The sequence below is a fragment of the Drosophila tropicalis genome, unplaced genomic scaffold (genome assembly GCF_018151085.1).
Source record: "Drosophila tropicalis isolate 14030-0801.00 unplaced genomic scaffold, ASM1815108v1 contig_593, whole genome shotgun sequence".
Lineage (NCBI taxonomy): Eukaryota > Metazoa > Arthropoda > Insecta > Diptera > Drosophilidae > Drosophila > Drosophila tropicalis.
Genome location: NW_027173070.1, coordinates 6,481,137 through 6,496,435, shown reverse-complemented (window position 1 = coordinate 6,496,435; position 15,299 = coordinate 6,481,137). Strand labels below are relative to the sequence as shown.

The window sequence follows — 15,299 nt, the reverse complement described above, 5'->3', positions numbered from 1 at the left end:
AGAATTAAGAATTAAGAATTAAGAATTAAGAATTAAGAATTAAGAATTAAGAATTAAGAATTAAGAATTAATTATTAAGAATTAAGAATTAAGAATTAAGAATTAAGAATTAAGAATTAAGAATTAAATTAAACACCATAACCATTTTCACTTATATAATTGGGAAAGTGGGTCTCCAGATTTGGTTTAACTTACAATTAGATGAGTGAAGAAAGGGTATCAACAGAATTGCATTCTTTTGATCAATTGAAGAAATTTTGAGAGCAAATTTTATGGTCTGCCGAAAAAAGGTAAGACAATTGATGAAAAAAGGACTTGGAAAATGGGATACTTTATCTTCGATACCCAGAAATGATACCACTAGAATACTTAGCTGTAATTCTTATGATTGTTTTTAAAAAAGTTTCTAAAAACTTTTTGGGAACCTAACTCAGTCTCTAGATTTCAAAATCTCGAGAGAGTAATTAGAGATAAGTAATTGGTAGCTACTAAAATACAGAAGATCTTACCACATATAGTGTCTAAATCAAGATCGTGTCGAGCCGTTTTTCTCTATTTACTGTTTATTAAGACCCAATTAATCTAATAACTTTATTTGATGCTTAATCAATGAAAAGACTTGACAAACTTCTTGAACTAAAAGCTTCAAAAATATTTACCTAATCTCTTTACTTAACTATCTACTTATTCACCTAAGAAAATATTTAGTTTAAGCCATTAAAAAAAAAAAAGACTAACCAAATTTACTCTTATTGATTTTGGAAGAGATGCTATAGAGAGCAATTGAGAGGGAGAGAGAGAGAGAGCGAGAGAGTAAGAAAAGTTTTTTTTTTTGCGAATTTTTGAGCAAATCAAAATAATTTTTGGAGAGTTACCATTAGCATTGAAACTGAATTTCATCATAGCAATTTTATTGTGTTGAATTAGTGAATGAAATTATTTCAATTAATTTAATTTAATTAATTCTGGAAACTAGTTTTTTGCCTGCCAAGCCAATTTCTAAGGCCCACACAACAACAGCAAACAACAAGAGAAGAGGGAGAGCCTCTCACTCTTGCCCACAGATATGCAAAGTGGTTGGCACCGCTCTCACAATCTCTCTCTCATTTGGGGCGCCGGCCGGCTCCAAGCTCCAACGACTCCCACACGCACTCTCTCTGTTCGCTCTCTCTCTCTCGCATCGATTGACTGTCGTGGGAGCGTATAAAAGGGGGGATAACCGCCCCATTAAAGTCAGTTGCTGTAGAAACCTTGCTGTGATCGGTTCAAGTGGTGTTCCTTCTTCATCTATCATTCAACCAACCAACACAATAAAACCATCGATCCAAACTCAAAACTCTCCAAAAAATAAAAAAACTTCAACAACACAAAATCCAGCTTTAGTTTTTGTTTAAACCAATTTATATTAGAGGTAAGAAAAGCATAACTGGAGGAGAAATGTTCATCCAGCCAGAGTATGAGAACTTTCTCAAGTGATGTAATGAAACGAGAAGAAATCAATTGCCAAAAATAATGATCAAAAAGAAAAAGACATAAGAAAGAGACTATAAAGTATACGACGATTATCAAAGGCCGATTAGTGAGATCAATTAGAAAATTTGTTCGTCTTTTGTCTTCGTTTGTCGTTCTGTTGCTAAATTTAGTTTTCGGGGTTGATTGTTGTTTCGATTTGAATGTACTTTTGTGGGTCAATCGTATTTTGCGAAAAAAAAAAAGAAAAATATATCAAAAATTTCGGAAAGTTTTGAACTCGTTTCTCGGACCTTTTTCTGCACTAGCAGTTCTCGCTTGCTCGTCGAATCATTCGCAAGCAAATATGTGAAGGACAACAACGTGTTTTGAAATTCTGCTTCTTCGAAACTTGTTTTTGAAAAAAGAACTTTTCAGTACCTGAGTGTACGACGACAACGATATCGAAAGACTGTGCGTCAAAGTATTTCGAAGCGTGAGGTAAAAAGTTTAGTTTTTTTTTTATATAAGTTGGGTAAATCGAAAACCAGATAAAGTGCCTTAGAAATTATAAATATAATAATAATTAAAAGAATAATAATAATTGTCTGGCTACTGGAGAATTAAAATTGATAACGATTTTATTTTTTTTTTTTTTGACTTTGGGTTCATCTTTAATCACAAATTGTCTAATCAGTGTTTCGGTGTCCATATGGTCGAAGCTGTGAATTGTTATCACGTGCTTAGTTGCTTTTAGCCAGGGAGGTCTAGGTCCTTGACCCTATTCAACTTTCTCGAGTAAATTTGAATTGAAGAATAACTTTTGAACGAATCAATTTCGATGCGATCGATTAAATAATCGAAATAGTCTTGTTCCCACGAAAATAGATTGAAATTAAATTTAAAATCATGACACCAAACTGATGTACCTAACCTAACACCCCTACCACCACCACCACCACCCTCGCGTCTCTCTCTTTCACTCTCACCAAAGACCAAATTAAATTCAATTGAAGCCGCCATACAAAGCGGCAACAAGTAAGAAAGAGAACGAATGATAAAGTCCCAATCGATTGTTGCAATTTGAGACATGAAAATTGCAGCGGAAGAGGCGACCAATCGGCCATTACTTATTGTGGGGTGGGGGGTTTAGCTGGCTGACTGACTAACTGACTGACTGACTGGGCGCCCTGCCAAATTGTGCCAATGATGCATGGCAAAGTCACGACAAATACGTTCCACATCGGCATCCACATCAGGACAGGAACCGCGACATCCTCTTCTTCGATTTTAATTTCTTTCAACGCCAACGCCCAAAACCTAAACGACTGCAAAAAAGTGCAAGACGCAAGTTTTGAGCTTCAGTCTTGGGTCTCAGTGTCACCACGAAGAGTGGCTTGGAGAGAGGAGAGAAGACTCCGCCATGGACGTGGGTGTGGATCTCTGTGTTGTCTCTCTGTCTCTCTCTCTCTGTCTCTCTCTCTCTCTGTCTTTCTCGCTCTCTGTTGAAGACAATCAATGCATTTCCGCTTCTTAAAACGATATAAAATATATATGGACAAAAGGGGAGGAAATACTTTAGATATATATTGGAAAATTATGATAATTATATACTGTCAACTTTTGCCTTGACTCAAGAATGTTTATTTTTTCTCTTTCTTTGATTTATTGCATTTATTGGATGTCCAAGGAAAAGGAAAAGTGTTTCTCAATATGGTTATTATTTATGCATAAATTATAGTAGAGAACTATTGCAATTTCAATGCCATAAACTATAACTATAAAATTTGATAAAGATAACAATGAACTAAAGCGCCTAGAGGCCTCCTATCTTAGCAATGACCACTTGGGCACGTATTTGTTACACCTTTGGGGCAAACACATTCGATTAGACTTTGCGATCTATAAATTCAAAACATAATTTTTGAAGAATTCTTATCAAGGACAGTTTGATTACGTACGAAATGAAATCATTAAATGAAAACTATTTACCGATAATGAGTAAAATTAAAAAGAATTTTCAACTATTCCTAGCAGTCAAGACAAGATCAATACTACCTCTTTTTCAAACAATACCTTAAGGTGTGAGTGTTCTGTTTATGGGTGGAGGTTTTTGCTACCCAAATATTCCTATACTTGTAGTTATCGGGGTAAATTCCAGACTAGGTCGAGCCCTTTTATAAGAAACAACGCCCTGCGATTCCATAACAAACTTAAATAAAAAATGGTGAAAAAAAACAATTTATAATATTTTATTTAGAAAAAAAATCAAGTCCCATCGTGTTAAACTTAAAGCTAGTCCCAATTGCCTGATTATATTTAAAACCAACCATTTATAGTCCAAATCGACTGACTACTTCACAGAGCTCTCATTTTCTGCACAATTTTCCAAATGGAATGGATTGATCATTGCAGAAAGTTCATGAAATAGTCTGAAATAAAAATTATAGAGTTGCTAATCGTTGAAAAAAGGATGCTATATGAAATTTAACCACATCGAGACTTAAGACCATGGCTCATGTCCACAATGAAGTTGGAAAACTCCGTCTCCTATTAGTCTTAACCCCAACTCGATTTCCACAACTCAATTTTTAAATCCAATCCACCCTTAAATGACGTTTTTTCAACAAAAAAAAAATACTCTGAAATGACGCTCTTTCATTACAATGTCCTTTTAGCTGTTCACAGTTTTCGGTGAAAGTAGTTTCTAAGGAGCTTGATGACTAAAAACCACAAAAGAAGTTAATCTTAAATTACTTTTTAGTATTAACAGTTTTACAAACATTTTGACGCAAACACTATGAGATATCATTTCATCTGACGTTTAATCTTGTTCTTATCTCAAGCAATAAGTGACCACTTTGTAGGTAGCAAAAGGAATTTGTTGTCACTTATCACAAAAGGCAAGCATATTGATACCCTGTACTCATACGATGCTATTTGCTTTCCTAGTGCAGATGTACTAGGAATTGATCGCTTTATATATTGTGACTAAAATTTTGATGGTTTCATACATAATATAGTTATTCTATTTATAAAAATAGTTTATTTTTCCATATGTTTTTCTACTGGCTAAAGAAAACTAAAACAAGAAAATTATGACAAAAATGGTTCTAAATTCATAATAAAATGATTTTGGGATGTTTCCTCCTTCGATTTAGATACATTTTTCTATTATAAAGGGTATCTAAGAGGTTGGCATTGCATTTTGATAAGTAAATGTATTTTGTTTGTTTGTTTGCCATACCAATAATCAGTTGCCTTATCGAGGAAAACAACATACATACGTGAACTGATTAGTTCTTCTAGAATCAGCAGTGCTCAACATTTGAACCGAAATCCGAAAACCACAAAGTGTACATAAATGGAAATGAATTTCATCACAAAACGCAAAACGAATTGATTTTGAACTATTATTATTGATTTTTATCATTGCAGGGAATTGAATTGTAGTAGAAATGGCCGATGAAGCACAAGCACCACCAGCTGAGGGAGCACCGCCAGCCGAGGGAGCCGAGGCGGCACCACCAGCTGAGGGAGCAGAAGCTGCTCCAGCTGAGGGCGGTGAAGTTGCACCAGCCGAGCCCGCTGAGCCGATTAAGCACAGCTACACTCTCTTCTATTTCAATGTTAAGGCCTTGGCCGAACCATTGCGTTATTTGTTTGCCTATGGTGGCATCGAGTACGAGGATGTGCGTGTCACTCGCGATGAATGGCCAGCCCTGAAGCCAAGTGAGTATTAGTCACAAGGATGTCTGTATCTGGATGTATCTTGAACTATTTCAACAGCCATGCCCATGGGACAAATGCCCGTACTGGAGGTTGATGGTAAACGTGTTCATCAGAGCATCTCGATGGCCCGCTTCTTGGCCAAAACTGTGGGTCTAACTGGCACCACTCCATGGGAGGATTTGCAAATTGACATTGTGGTTGATACCATCAATGACTTCCGTCTAAGTAGCGAACAATGTGTGACTCAGTTTCATGTTCAGTGTCCTTGATTAACTCTTGAATTTTTAATGTATAGAAATTGCAGTCGTCTCGTACGAGCCGGAGGATGAGATCAAGGAGAAGAAACTGGTGACCCTTAACGCCGAAGTTATTCCCTTCTATTTGGAGAAACTTGAGCAGACTGTCAAGGATAACGATGGGCATTTGGCATTGAATAAGGTGAACAGAAATTGAAAGACTAAACACAAAGATTATTTTGTAATATTTGTGTTTTATCCTCTTCATATAGTTGACCTGGGCTGATGTTTACTTTGCCGGCATTACCGACTACATGAACTACATGGTCAAGCGTGATCTGTTGGAGCCTTATCCAGCTCTGCGTGGTGTTGTTGATGCCATCAATGCCTTGGAACCCATTAAGGCTTGGATTGAGAAGCGTCCCGCTACTGAGGTTTAAGTGGCACACCACATAAACACACACCAATTCACACACACACATACACACACACTCATCATTTTATTTTATTTTTTTTAAACACACATTTTGTTCCTTATAATTATTATTTTTTTCTTATGGTGTGAACAGCAAACGACCTTCACACAGGGTTTAAAAAACAAAAACATTTATTTAAAAAAAAAAATACAAAAAAAATGGCATTAATAATAGCTAAAACAAGCAACTAAAATTTAATAATAATTCTTGTTCGTTTATAATTCTCTTTGCATAGGCTACCCACATCCAGCATATTTTTCTCTATATAACTATATAAATAATCCCATTCCCAATGCCCCCCGATCCCCTGATATGTGCACAGAACATCTTAATCTTCAAAGTTGACACGGTTTAATATAAATATTCTATAAGTTTACATACTATCACTTAGATCAGCAGATACATATATATTCTATATGTGTCTGCCCCTCCTCGTCTATAACAACAACTACTTTAACTATATGCGTATACATCGTTTCTAGACTTATTCTATTATCTTTTAATTCAATGCAAGGAGCTCAAATGCACACACACACATCCACACCCACACACACACAAAGACAATTACAATTAATATATATATATATATATATATATTATTTTATTCCTTCATCATTACCTGAAACTCCAAGAGTTTTCCAAGTCTAGACCAACAGGACGACATAAACCTAAATATATAAAAAAGACTCACAGCAATAGAACAAGCACACCCATATACATATATCTATATACATATACATATATATTCTTATTCTTATTCAATTTCGAAATTCTTCAAAATATATTGGAGTTAAACACACAACCCCCAAGTAAAAAAAAACACATACACAGACAACAACTGCCACAAATGTTTTTTATTTTATTTCATTTTATCTTGTAATTGTAAAACACATTACACACATTTTAAATAAAACTAAAAAACACGGAAAAAAATAAGAAATGAGAGCACTTTTTGAAAGCACGATAAATAGTTTTATTTCACATTAAATGGGCGGTAAAAAGTATAAAAAAAAATTAGAAAGTATCTAAAAGAATAACTTGAGGATTAATTTCTCAGGAATCAAAAAAGAAATTTCGCTGGGAATTTTAATTTGAATTTTTGTGGCTTGGCAGACAAAATCAAAATATGAATTAGAATCTAAAAAAAATTAATGAAATGTTTAATATCCTTTAACAACTTCCTTGAAAATCTTGTGATATCTTTGAAAGAAATTTTATAGTAGTGATTTGCATAAATTGTTCTGGATATAAGTCAAGGTCCGAGAATGATCCACTCAGTATATTAGAAAAATTTTGAATCAAAAGGAATATTTTAATCAGTCTTTACTCTAATCAGTTTTTAGAATCAACTTTCTTAATCTAAACGTCGTTATTTTACTTTCTATAAATCAGTTTTTTAGCATATGAAAGTGTGTTAATTACAAAAATAATCACTTTCTAGTCAAGAGATCTCGCCTGTATTAGTTTTTCAAATTTGTCTTAGGCTAAGTTAAAACTTAGCTTTACTCAGATTAAACCACAGTTTCTGAAAATTGCTTCAAATGACAATTTCAATTCGTTTGAATTTAAGAGTTTTCAGTCAGCTAATCCATTTCTACCATATATTAACAATAATTCGTAACTTTATTTAGTAGTAGGTTTTAAATACTTGTCCTTTTTATAAATGACTATCAAGTAGACAAAATGATGAATAACTTGTTGGACATTATCCAACAGATTAAGACCATAAAGCAGCCTGAAATCTGTAGTTGACACTTCAGGATCCTGAAATTTCAACCACTCTTTCGGTAAGATTTCCAGTATGGGATAGGATTTCGAGTTCTGTTCCAATCTAGCCTTATCCAAACTGTCTTCAATAGTTAGGACATTAAGGACCCACTTAATGGTTCCATAAATTCGGCTTGAGGATTTGTCCAAAAAATTCATTTGTTTATGGGGGGGATAAAGAGTCGAAAAAAGTAAATAATCATTCGATATACTGATTTTTCAAGGGGTTTCCCTGTAAGTTTTAGTCTGATCCCTATTCCTTTTTAAAATATTTCGAAAAGAAAAGGCCTTTAAATACGAAACCAACACATATCAACAATTAAAATCGCTTGGTAAAGTTTATAAACAATTTAAAAGACTGTTTTTAAAAACGTAAATGCACAATTGGTATGGCCTATTTAACAGGAGTTTCAACAATAGATGTTTATGGCTTCTAGTCTTCATGTTTCCAGGTGGGTTTACGTTTCTCTATGAAACTTGTTATACCCTCCCGACAGTCGGTCATTTCGAGGTTGTCACACATTTTCGCACCAGCTTGAAGATATGCCTCCTCGACTGGCATGTTTAGTTGTTCATAATAGAACTTTTTGCCAAAAGAAATCACAGCTCGGCTTTTGATCCTGATGGATTGAGTGATTTCATCGATTTCCTTATCGAGCTCATCCTCGGGCACCACTTTAGTAGCCAAACCGGCCACATAGGCATCCACACCACTGATGGGCAAACCAGTCATTAGCATATATGCCGACTTGGGACGTGGCATAACCCGACTAATGGCCACACCGGGAGTACTACAAAAGATCCCCACACCGGCTCTGTTTAAAACAAAATTGGGAATGAACAAATCATCAAGGATTCTCAAATTATAGTCTCACCCTGGTGTGGAGAATTTGCTGGACATGGTGCAGACAACAATGTCACAGGAGGCAGCCAATTGGCATCCAGCTGCTGCCGCAAAACCATTAACTTTTGCTATAACCGGCACCGGCAACTTTCGTATGTCCAGGATAATGTCGGTTAACTTTTGAAATACATCTTTCTTGATCTCTGGATTGGCTTGCAACTCCTTGAGATTGTGTCCAGCTGACCAAACTTTGCCATTAGCCGCAAGGACAACACAACGCAAATTGATATTGTTCACATTCTTGAGCATGGCTTCATGTAAGGCCGACATCATTTCCAATGAAAGGGAATTCAATGTTTTCGGATGATTCAAGGTGATCTCGCGAACTCCATCTGATTCCTTAACCAGGAGGTAATCCTTTGCATTATTTGATCCCGAAGCAGCAGCATTACTTGCCAACCGTTGAGAAATTCTATAGGAATTTGCTATATTCCGCAGCATTTCTTTATTTATTTATGTACGTAGGAGTAGAGCAAACAGCTGATATTCAAAAGTGATCAAACCGATTATGTTATCGAAAAACTTATCGGAGGCAAAACTCGAGAACCGTTCATATTTGAATGTATAAGAACAAACGTTAAAAATAACGATTAAAACCTTGATGTTATTTCAACTTTTTAATTCCTTATATCAATTTTCGAAACACACAAAGAAAAGTTATTTATGATTTGCTTACATTATATGTAACCTAATTTTTTAAATGATTTAAAATAGAACTTCAAGTCGCGTTAGAAGTTTTTTTTTTTTGAATTATCTTTATATTTACTATCTGAGGTTAGAGAATAAATAATTTCATTCATATTTCCCTAGAGGATGATTATAGTTTTAGATTATTAAATATTCTATTTTATTTCTATAAATTTAAATTTAAATTTTTAGCAACTTCAATAAAATTCATTTGCTTCCCGCTTTATGCACGCTGAACCGTCTGTTTACGTTATAACGTGAAGGGGCCTTACGCGCCGTGAACTGAGTTTTAGCTGTTTGCACATCTCTAGTTTTTCATATGGCCACCCTGAACATATGATTTTACACAAACAACAAAACACAAATTCCAAATGAAAGAACACTTACACATATATTTCATTAAATAATATAATGTATGTATGTCTCTCTATGGCAGTCGTCTGGTCTATATAGTATCTATATGAATGTGTGAATGTGCTAATACTAGCTGGTCGTCGTTATCAGCCATCATAGCGTTTTGTAGGCGATTAGTAAGCTGACGTCGTCGCTGCGTGAAATTGGAAACAGTTCATAACTTGGAGCGCGCCCATTTGGACGACACACACTCCTCTAAAACCAAAAAGAATATTAAAAAAAAAAAAACAAAATAAAAATTATTTAAAGTAATATTAAATTCATCAACAGAATGCGTCCATTTACCGGCAGCGATTGTTTGAAACCCGTTACCGAGGGTATCAATCATGCCTTTGGGGCCAAAGAGCCTTGGCAAGTGGCCACCATTACAGCGACCACAGTATTGGGAGGAGTTTGGATCTGGACAGTACTTAGCCAGGATGAAAGTAAGTTTGTTATACTAACTTTTAACTAAATGTGATTGTTACCAATTTGTGGAAATATGTATTTCCATTTGTTCTTCTTGTGTTTGTCAGTATCATAAATTTTAATCCATCAAACAATCTTATCTTTTGTCGACCCCGAAGAACTTAGGAGTTTCTTGCATAAAAATAAGAACTAAGTACATACATACATACATAAAATTCTATATACTCTGAGGAGTGTGAACTGGTGGGTTCTGGTCATGCACTCAATGTATGCCCTGGCATGGCGATCCCCTTTCAAAAGTTGATCTTTGTGATTTGGAAAGGAAAAGAGATTACGATAAGCAGCGATTAGAAGCTTTAATATTTATTAATTCCTTTTAGCAACTTAAAAATGAAAGTTATAAATAGTTCAATAGCATAATTATTAGATCAGATAAGCCGCCCAGTGATAAAGTCGCTGTGTTTACTCATACTAATATGAGTATTTAGTTAGTTAGTGGCATGTTTTTTATTTTTCATACAAATTTCGTCATAAATGTGCCAAAAGTATGTTTGTATGATTAGTGTTCCTTCAATTAAAGAACTCTCTTGTAATTATGACTAAGCACAATTTCTGGCATGACTAACGCCCCCACCCCCTGCACCTATTCTGATTTCAAGACAAGACATGGCTAGCATAGTCAATTATAAACCTTTCTTTTTTGGCTTGGTGCCAAAATAACCACAAACATGTCCGGTCTATGATAAGTAATCTTGGGTTCGACTACCGATCGACATTAAAACTATATGGTTTCTTTATCGATTCTTTGTCTTAAACAAGACATAAATTAAATTATTGATATGAGGGCAATTTGAATTAAGTCGATCAGGTGATTGGAAACGTTAGCTATGTCGTCGTTTTTCTAATTATATATCTTTTCTATGATATATTCTACTTTCCATTACTTATTCAATAATCTTTAGTAAAATAAACTAGATTGGAGTTGAATAAACTATCAATCTAACTATTTGATACAAGTACTAGCAACTATGACCATGGGATTAGACGAAAACTACTTTCATTATAGTGTCTAAGTAGTCGAAATGGGGAAAAAAATTAATATGTGTATATAGATTTTGGCCCCGAAATGTTAGCCGGGTCGAGATCAATAAAATTTGAAAATTTTAGTAAAAATTTTGCAAATCTTAAATTTTGGACGTTTACATACATAATATTATTTTTTCTTCATTTTTTTATTGAACGCATTCGACCAAACAAATAGACAACCTTTTCTTTTAAATTATGGAATATTTGATTTAACAGTTAGTTAGTTAGTTTTTGTTGTCCAACTTTTCCACCATTTATTTGATCGATTAATCAAAAGAACAAATCAATCAATGTCATGAGGATTTTATCTATAACCATTTTAAACTCTAACAAAGAACAAATATTACATTTGTTAAACAACAACAAACTATTTTGAGAGGCGAAGCAAACTCCAGGTCTTTTCTATAGTCTAAATCCGAATCATGTAAAACAAATGGTTCAGTCAATGACGTGGTTGGTACTCAAATTCTAATCCTCCTGGATACTGTTAAATCATTCAGTTAGGCCATTTGATTGTAGTCCGTTAAGGACGTAAAAAATTGTCCCATTTTGTGGAACTGCGCCGACTAAAATGCCTTAGCATTCCTCCAAACCTTATTTATTGGCATTCTACCAGTATTTGGTAGGGTTTCTAGTCAATTTGTGCCACCTGTAAGTGACAGACCGTGACACACCTGTCAAATTAACAAATATTTAGGTAGGTCAAGCGGTATTCGGGGGTATATGATTACATAAAGCCTATAGAAATTAACTTGTTTGGAATATCCCAAAATGGTGAAGCAGGAAAAGAGTAGACTAGGAAACTATTAGACTAGAATAGTTGCTGCTGCTTAGGAAAAGTTTAAAATTGAAAACTTGTTAACTATTGCAACTGTTTTCTAATTGTTAATCTAACTTCTTTCTAGGCATTTACTCCCGCGGCAAACGTCAGTTCTTTAAATTGGCCAAAAAGTTACCCGTCGTTCGCCGTCAGGTAGAAGCCGAGTTGGCCAAGGCTAAAAACGATTTCGAAACTGAGATTAAAAAGAGCAATGCACATCTCACCTATAATCTAAGTCTGCCCGAGAAGGGTCTAAGCAAGGAGGAGATTCTGAAACTTGTCGATGATCATTTGCAGTCGGGTCATTATAGTTGGCGTGATGGTCGTGTCTCTGGTGCGGTTTATGGCTACAAACCAGAACTGGTGGAGCTTGTCACCGAGGTGTATGGCAAGGCATCGTATACAAATCCCCTGCACGCCGATCTCTTTCCGGGAGTATGCAAAATGGAAGCTGAGGTAGTCCGCATGGCCTGCACTCTGTTCCATGGAGATATTAACACATGCGGCACCATGACCACCGGAGGCACCGAATCCATTATAATGGCCATGAAGGCTTATCGTGATTATGCCCGTGAAGAGAAGGGTATCTATCAGCCAAATATCATTGTGCCACGCACAATCCATGCTGCCTTTGACAAGGGCGGCCAGTACTTTAATGTCCATGTCCGCTATGTGGATGTCGATCCAGAGACCTATGAAGTGGATATCAAGCAATTCAAACGTGCCATCAATAGAAATACCATTCTGGTGAGAATGTTTACTTTGTTTGCCTTCCACCTTGAATTTCTCTAAATACATGATGTCATTTCCACTTTCTTGTTTATAGCTTGTTGGCTCTGCCCCCAATTTCCCATATGGCACCATGGATGATATCGAAGCAATTGCCGCTTTGGGTGTTAAATACAATATTCCCGTGCATGTGGATGCCTGTCTGGGCAGCTTTGTGGTAGCCCTGGCACGTAATGCTGGCTATCAGATTCGTCCCTTTGATTTTGCTGTAAAGGGCGTCACCAGTATATCTGCTGATACCCACAAATACGGTTTCGCTCCCAAGGGCTCTTCGGTTATTTTGTATTCGGATAAGAAATATAAGGATCATCAGTTTACCGTCACCACCGACTGGCCTGGCGGCGTGTATGGCTCACCAACTGTTAATGGTTCTCGTGCTGGTGGCATCATAGCTGCCTGTTGGGCCACCATGATGAGTTTCGGCTACGATGGTTACTTGGAGGCCACCAAACGCATTGTGGACACTGCTCGCTACATTGAGAGAGGGTAAAATTGACAAACTAATTAGCCTATATAGTAAAACTAATGAGTCTTGCCTTCTAATTTCATTTAGTGTGCGCCAAATCGATGGAGTTTTTGTCTTTGGCAAGCCTGTGACCTCTGTGGTTGCCATTGGCTCGACTGTATTCGATATTTTCCGCCTATCCGATTCACTCTGCAAGCTGGGATGGAATCTTAATGCCTTGCAATTCCCCTCCGGGTAGGTTTAACTGAAACCACTATTTAACTTAACTTCACTCTAAACTTATATATTCACTTCTATATAGCATTCACATCTGCGTTACTGATATGCACACTAAACCCGGTGTAGCTGATAAATTCATTGCCGATCTGCGTAGCTGTGTGGCTGAAATAATGAAGGATCCTGGTCATCCTGTTGAGGGTAAAATGGCATTATATGGCATGGCTCAAAGTATACCCGATCGTTCGGTTATTGGTGAAGTTACTCGCCTCTTCCTGCACTCTATGTACTATACACCCGAACAGAAATAAGAACTTACCACCTCGAAGACAAGAATACCTGAGCATTTCTATATATATATATATTTGTATATGTATTTTTCATACCACCCAAAACCGAAAATCTTGTTGTTTGTTAATCCACCTCTTAAGTAATACATTCTATATACTATATACAACGAAGGTACAAAGCTAAGAAGAAAAAAACAATGCTTTTAGTTAAAGAAATTCAACGTTTTTAAAACGAATCATTTTCTTATTGTTCCATTTATAAAATTGTAAAGTTTTTCTATATTCGTACTATATCATGTTATGTAAAAATAAATCAATTTTTGTATAATCGAAATGTAGAAACTTTTATAACTTTTTCCTTTTGTTTTACCAAACGTTTTCTCAATATGTAAAAAACCCAGAATGACTATTGAAATGTTAATCAAGGTGTTTAGTCCCTATTATAAAGTAGTTTTCCAATAAATTTATAATGGCCAGAACAACACTTCAAAAGCCATGGGGAAAAACAAGAAAATTGCCCACCCAAGCGCATATAAACAAAAGATATTCACACCATTAAAATAGATCTAGGAATGTTATTTTTTTTAAATTGAATTATATAGACTAATCAACACCTAGTTGGTTTATTCTAACCACAGGGAATAACAATTTTAAACCCACTAAAGCTCAGTCAAACAAAACAAACGAGAAAACTGGGTAAGAAAATTGATAGAGAGAGAGAGAGATTGAGAGAATGAAGAAATATGCCAAGCAAATGTACAAGCTTATAACATAAATCAAGGAAATGTATCATATAGATAGATTCCCTGTTGAAATCTCAATTATTGCTCCTTAAAGTATGCAATAGACTGGAAGAGTATTCATTCCTTTGCAACAAATTTAAAACTGTTTGAATGCCTTGTAACAGAAAAATGATCTACAAGCTAAAAATTGGTTTATACATATATGAGAGTTATTGGACTGCTTATTGCATACTTTTGGGAGCAAATTGCCCTTTCCTTCTCTGATAAAAGAATCTGTGATTTCATATGTAAGAGCAATGACAGACAGACTTAACTTGGATGCAACAGGAAAAAAAAATTTTCGACTGGAACTACCAAAAACCTTGTTGAATAGACTCAAAATGGTTGATCTTTTTATTTTCATGATTGGATTTATAATGTGACTTCTCCTAACAGAGTAATTTTTCTTGCAAATATATTCAAAAATTTATTAACACTGTCGTACAAACGATCGTTCTAAGATCAGTCAACTGACTAAACTCTATTCCTTTTAATAGGTAACAAACAAAAGTTGAAATGTTTCTAAGCCCAAAATATTACATGGCCCGCTGTTGTTTATATTTAACAACAATTAACAATAATTGCTTTTCGTGGGCAGAATCAATGTGATCTTTGGTCGAATGCTTGGCCACGCGTCGGCGTTTTGTATTTTGACACGCCCATTTCCTGCCAACAACAAATACACACACACACCAAAAACTAATAATATTTTATGCTTTTTGTTTTTGTTTTTTGAAATTTATGTTAATTTGTCTAAAAAAAAATGTCAGTGGCGGA

The 15,299-nt window shown here is 35.3% G+C and overlaps 3 protein-coding genes across 5 annotated transcripts; 2 read left to right on the top strand and 1 right to left on the bottom strand.

Moving 5' to 3' along the window:
- Positions 1 to 1,245: 1,245 nt before the first annotated feature.
- Positions 1,246 to 6,731, top strand: GstS1 (Glutathione S transferase S1). Of its 2 annotated transcripts, none has more exons than XM_068291740.1 (5): positions 1,246 to 1,411; positions 4,888 to 5,181; positions 5,239 to 5,406; positions 5,477 to 5,619; positions 5,690 to 6,731. In XM_068291740.1, the coding sequence occupies exons 2-5, from the start codon at positions 4,908 to 4,910 to the stop codon at positions 5,855 to 5,857; spliced, it is 753 nt and encodes a 250-aa protein (XP_068147841.1). In that variant the 5' UTR covers positions 1,246 to 1,411; positions 4,888 to 4,907; the 3' UTR covers positions 5,858 to 6,731. The 2 variants fall into 2 exon arrangements, with proteins under 2 accessions (XP_068147841.1, XP_068147842.1); XM_068291741.1 differs by lacking the exon at positions 1,246 to 1,411 and adding an exon at positions 1,935 to 1,950.
- Positions 6,732 to 7,985: 1,254 nt separating this feature from the next.
- On the bottom strand, positions 7,986 to 9,040 carry LOC137576869 (enoyl-CoA hydratase domain-containing protein 3, mitochondrial). The gene is made up of 2 exons (XM_068290202.1): positions 8,536 to 9,040; positions 7,986 to 8,475 (listed from the first exon to the last, which is right to left on the bottom strand). The coding sequence occupies exons 1-2, from the start codon at positions 9,003 to 9,005 to the stop codon at positions 8,094 to 8,096; spliced, it is 852 nt and encodes a 283-aa protein (XP_068146303.1). The 5' UTR covers positions 9,006 to 9,040; the 3' UTR covers positions 7,986 to 8,093.
- Positions 9,041 to 9,574: 534 nt separating this feature from the next.
- On the top strand, positions 9,575 to 14,074 carry Sply (Sphingosine-1-phosphate lyase). 2 transcript variants are annotated; one of them, XM_068289152.1, is made up of 6 exons: positions 9,575 to 9,664; positions 9,936 to 10,090; positions 12,065 to 12,726; positions 12,806 to 13,254; positions 13,322 to 13,468; positions 13,536 to 14,074. In XM_068289152.1, the coding sequence occupies exons 2-6, from the start codon at positions 9,937 to 9,939 to the stop codon at positions 13,759 to 13,761; spliced, it is 1,638 nt and encodes a 545-aa protein (XP_068145253.1). In that variant the 5' UTR covers positions 9,575 to 9,664; position 9,936; the 3' UTR covers positions 13,762 to 14,074. The 2 variants fall into 2 exon arrangements, with proteins under 2 accessions (XP_068145253.1, XP_068145254.1); XM_068289153.1 differs by lacking the exon at positions 9,575 to 9,664 and having other exon boundaries at positions 9,705 to 10,090.
- Positions 14,075 to 15,299: the final 1,225 nt, after the last annotated feature.

Excerpts from the sequence above, each read along its gene's own strand:
- GstS1 (XM_068291740.1), top strand. The coding sequence starts at position 4,908 with ATGGCCGATGAAGCACAAGCACCACCAGCTGAGGGAGCACCGCCAGCC. Across the intron at positions 5,182-5,238 it reads ATGGCCAGCCCTGAAGCCAA|CCATGCCCATGGGACAAATG; the intron begins GTGAGTATTAGT and ends CTATTTCAACAG. Across the intron at positions 5,620-5,689 it reads GGCATTTGGCATTGAATAAG|TTGACCTGGGCTGATGTTTA; the intron begins GTGAACAGAAAT and ends CTCTTCATATAG.
- LOC137576869 (XM_068290202.1), bottom strand. The coding sequence starts at position 9,005 with ATGCTGCGGAATATAGCAAATTCCTATAGAATTTCTCAACGGTTGGCA. Across the intron at positions 8,476-8,535 it reads AGCAAATTCTCCACACCAGG|AGCCGGTGTGGGGATCTTTT; the intron begins GTGAGACTATAA and ends TGTTTTAAACAG.
- Sply (XM_068289152.1), top strand. The coding sequence starts at position 9,937 with ATGCGTCCATTTACCGGCAGCGATTGTTTGAAACCCGTTACCGAGGGT. Across the intron at positions 10,091-12,064 it reads AGTACTTAGCCAGGATGAAA|GCATTTACTCCCGCGGCAAA; the intron begins GTAAGTTTGTTA and ends ACTTCTTTCTAG. Across the intron at positions 12,727-12,805 it reads TCAATAGAAATACCATTCTG|CTTGTTGGCTCTGCCCCCAA; the intron begins GTGAGAATGTTT and ends TCTTGTTTATAG.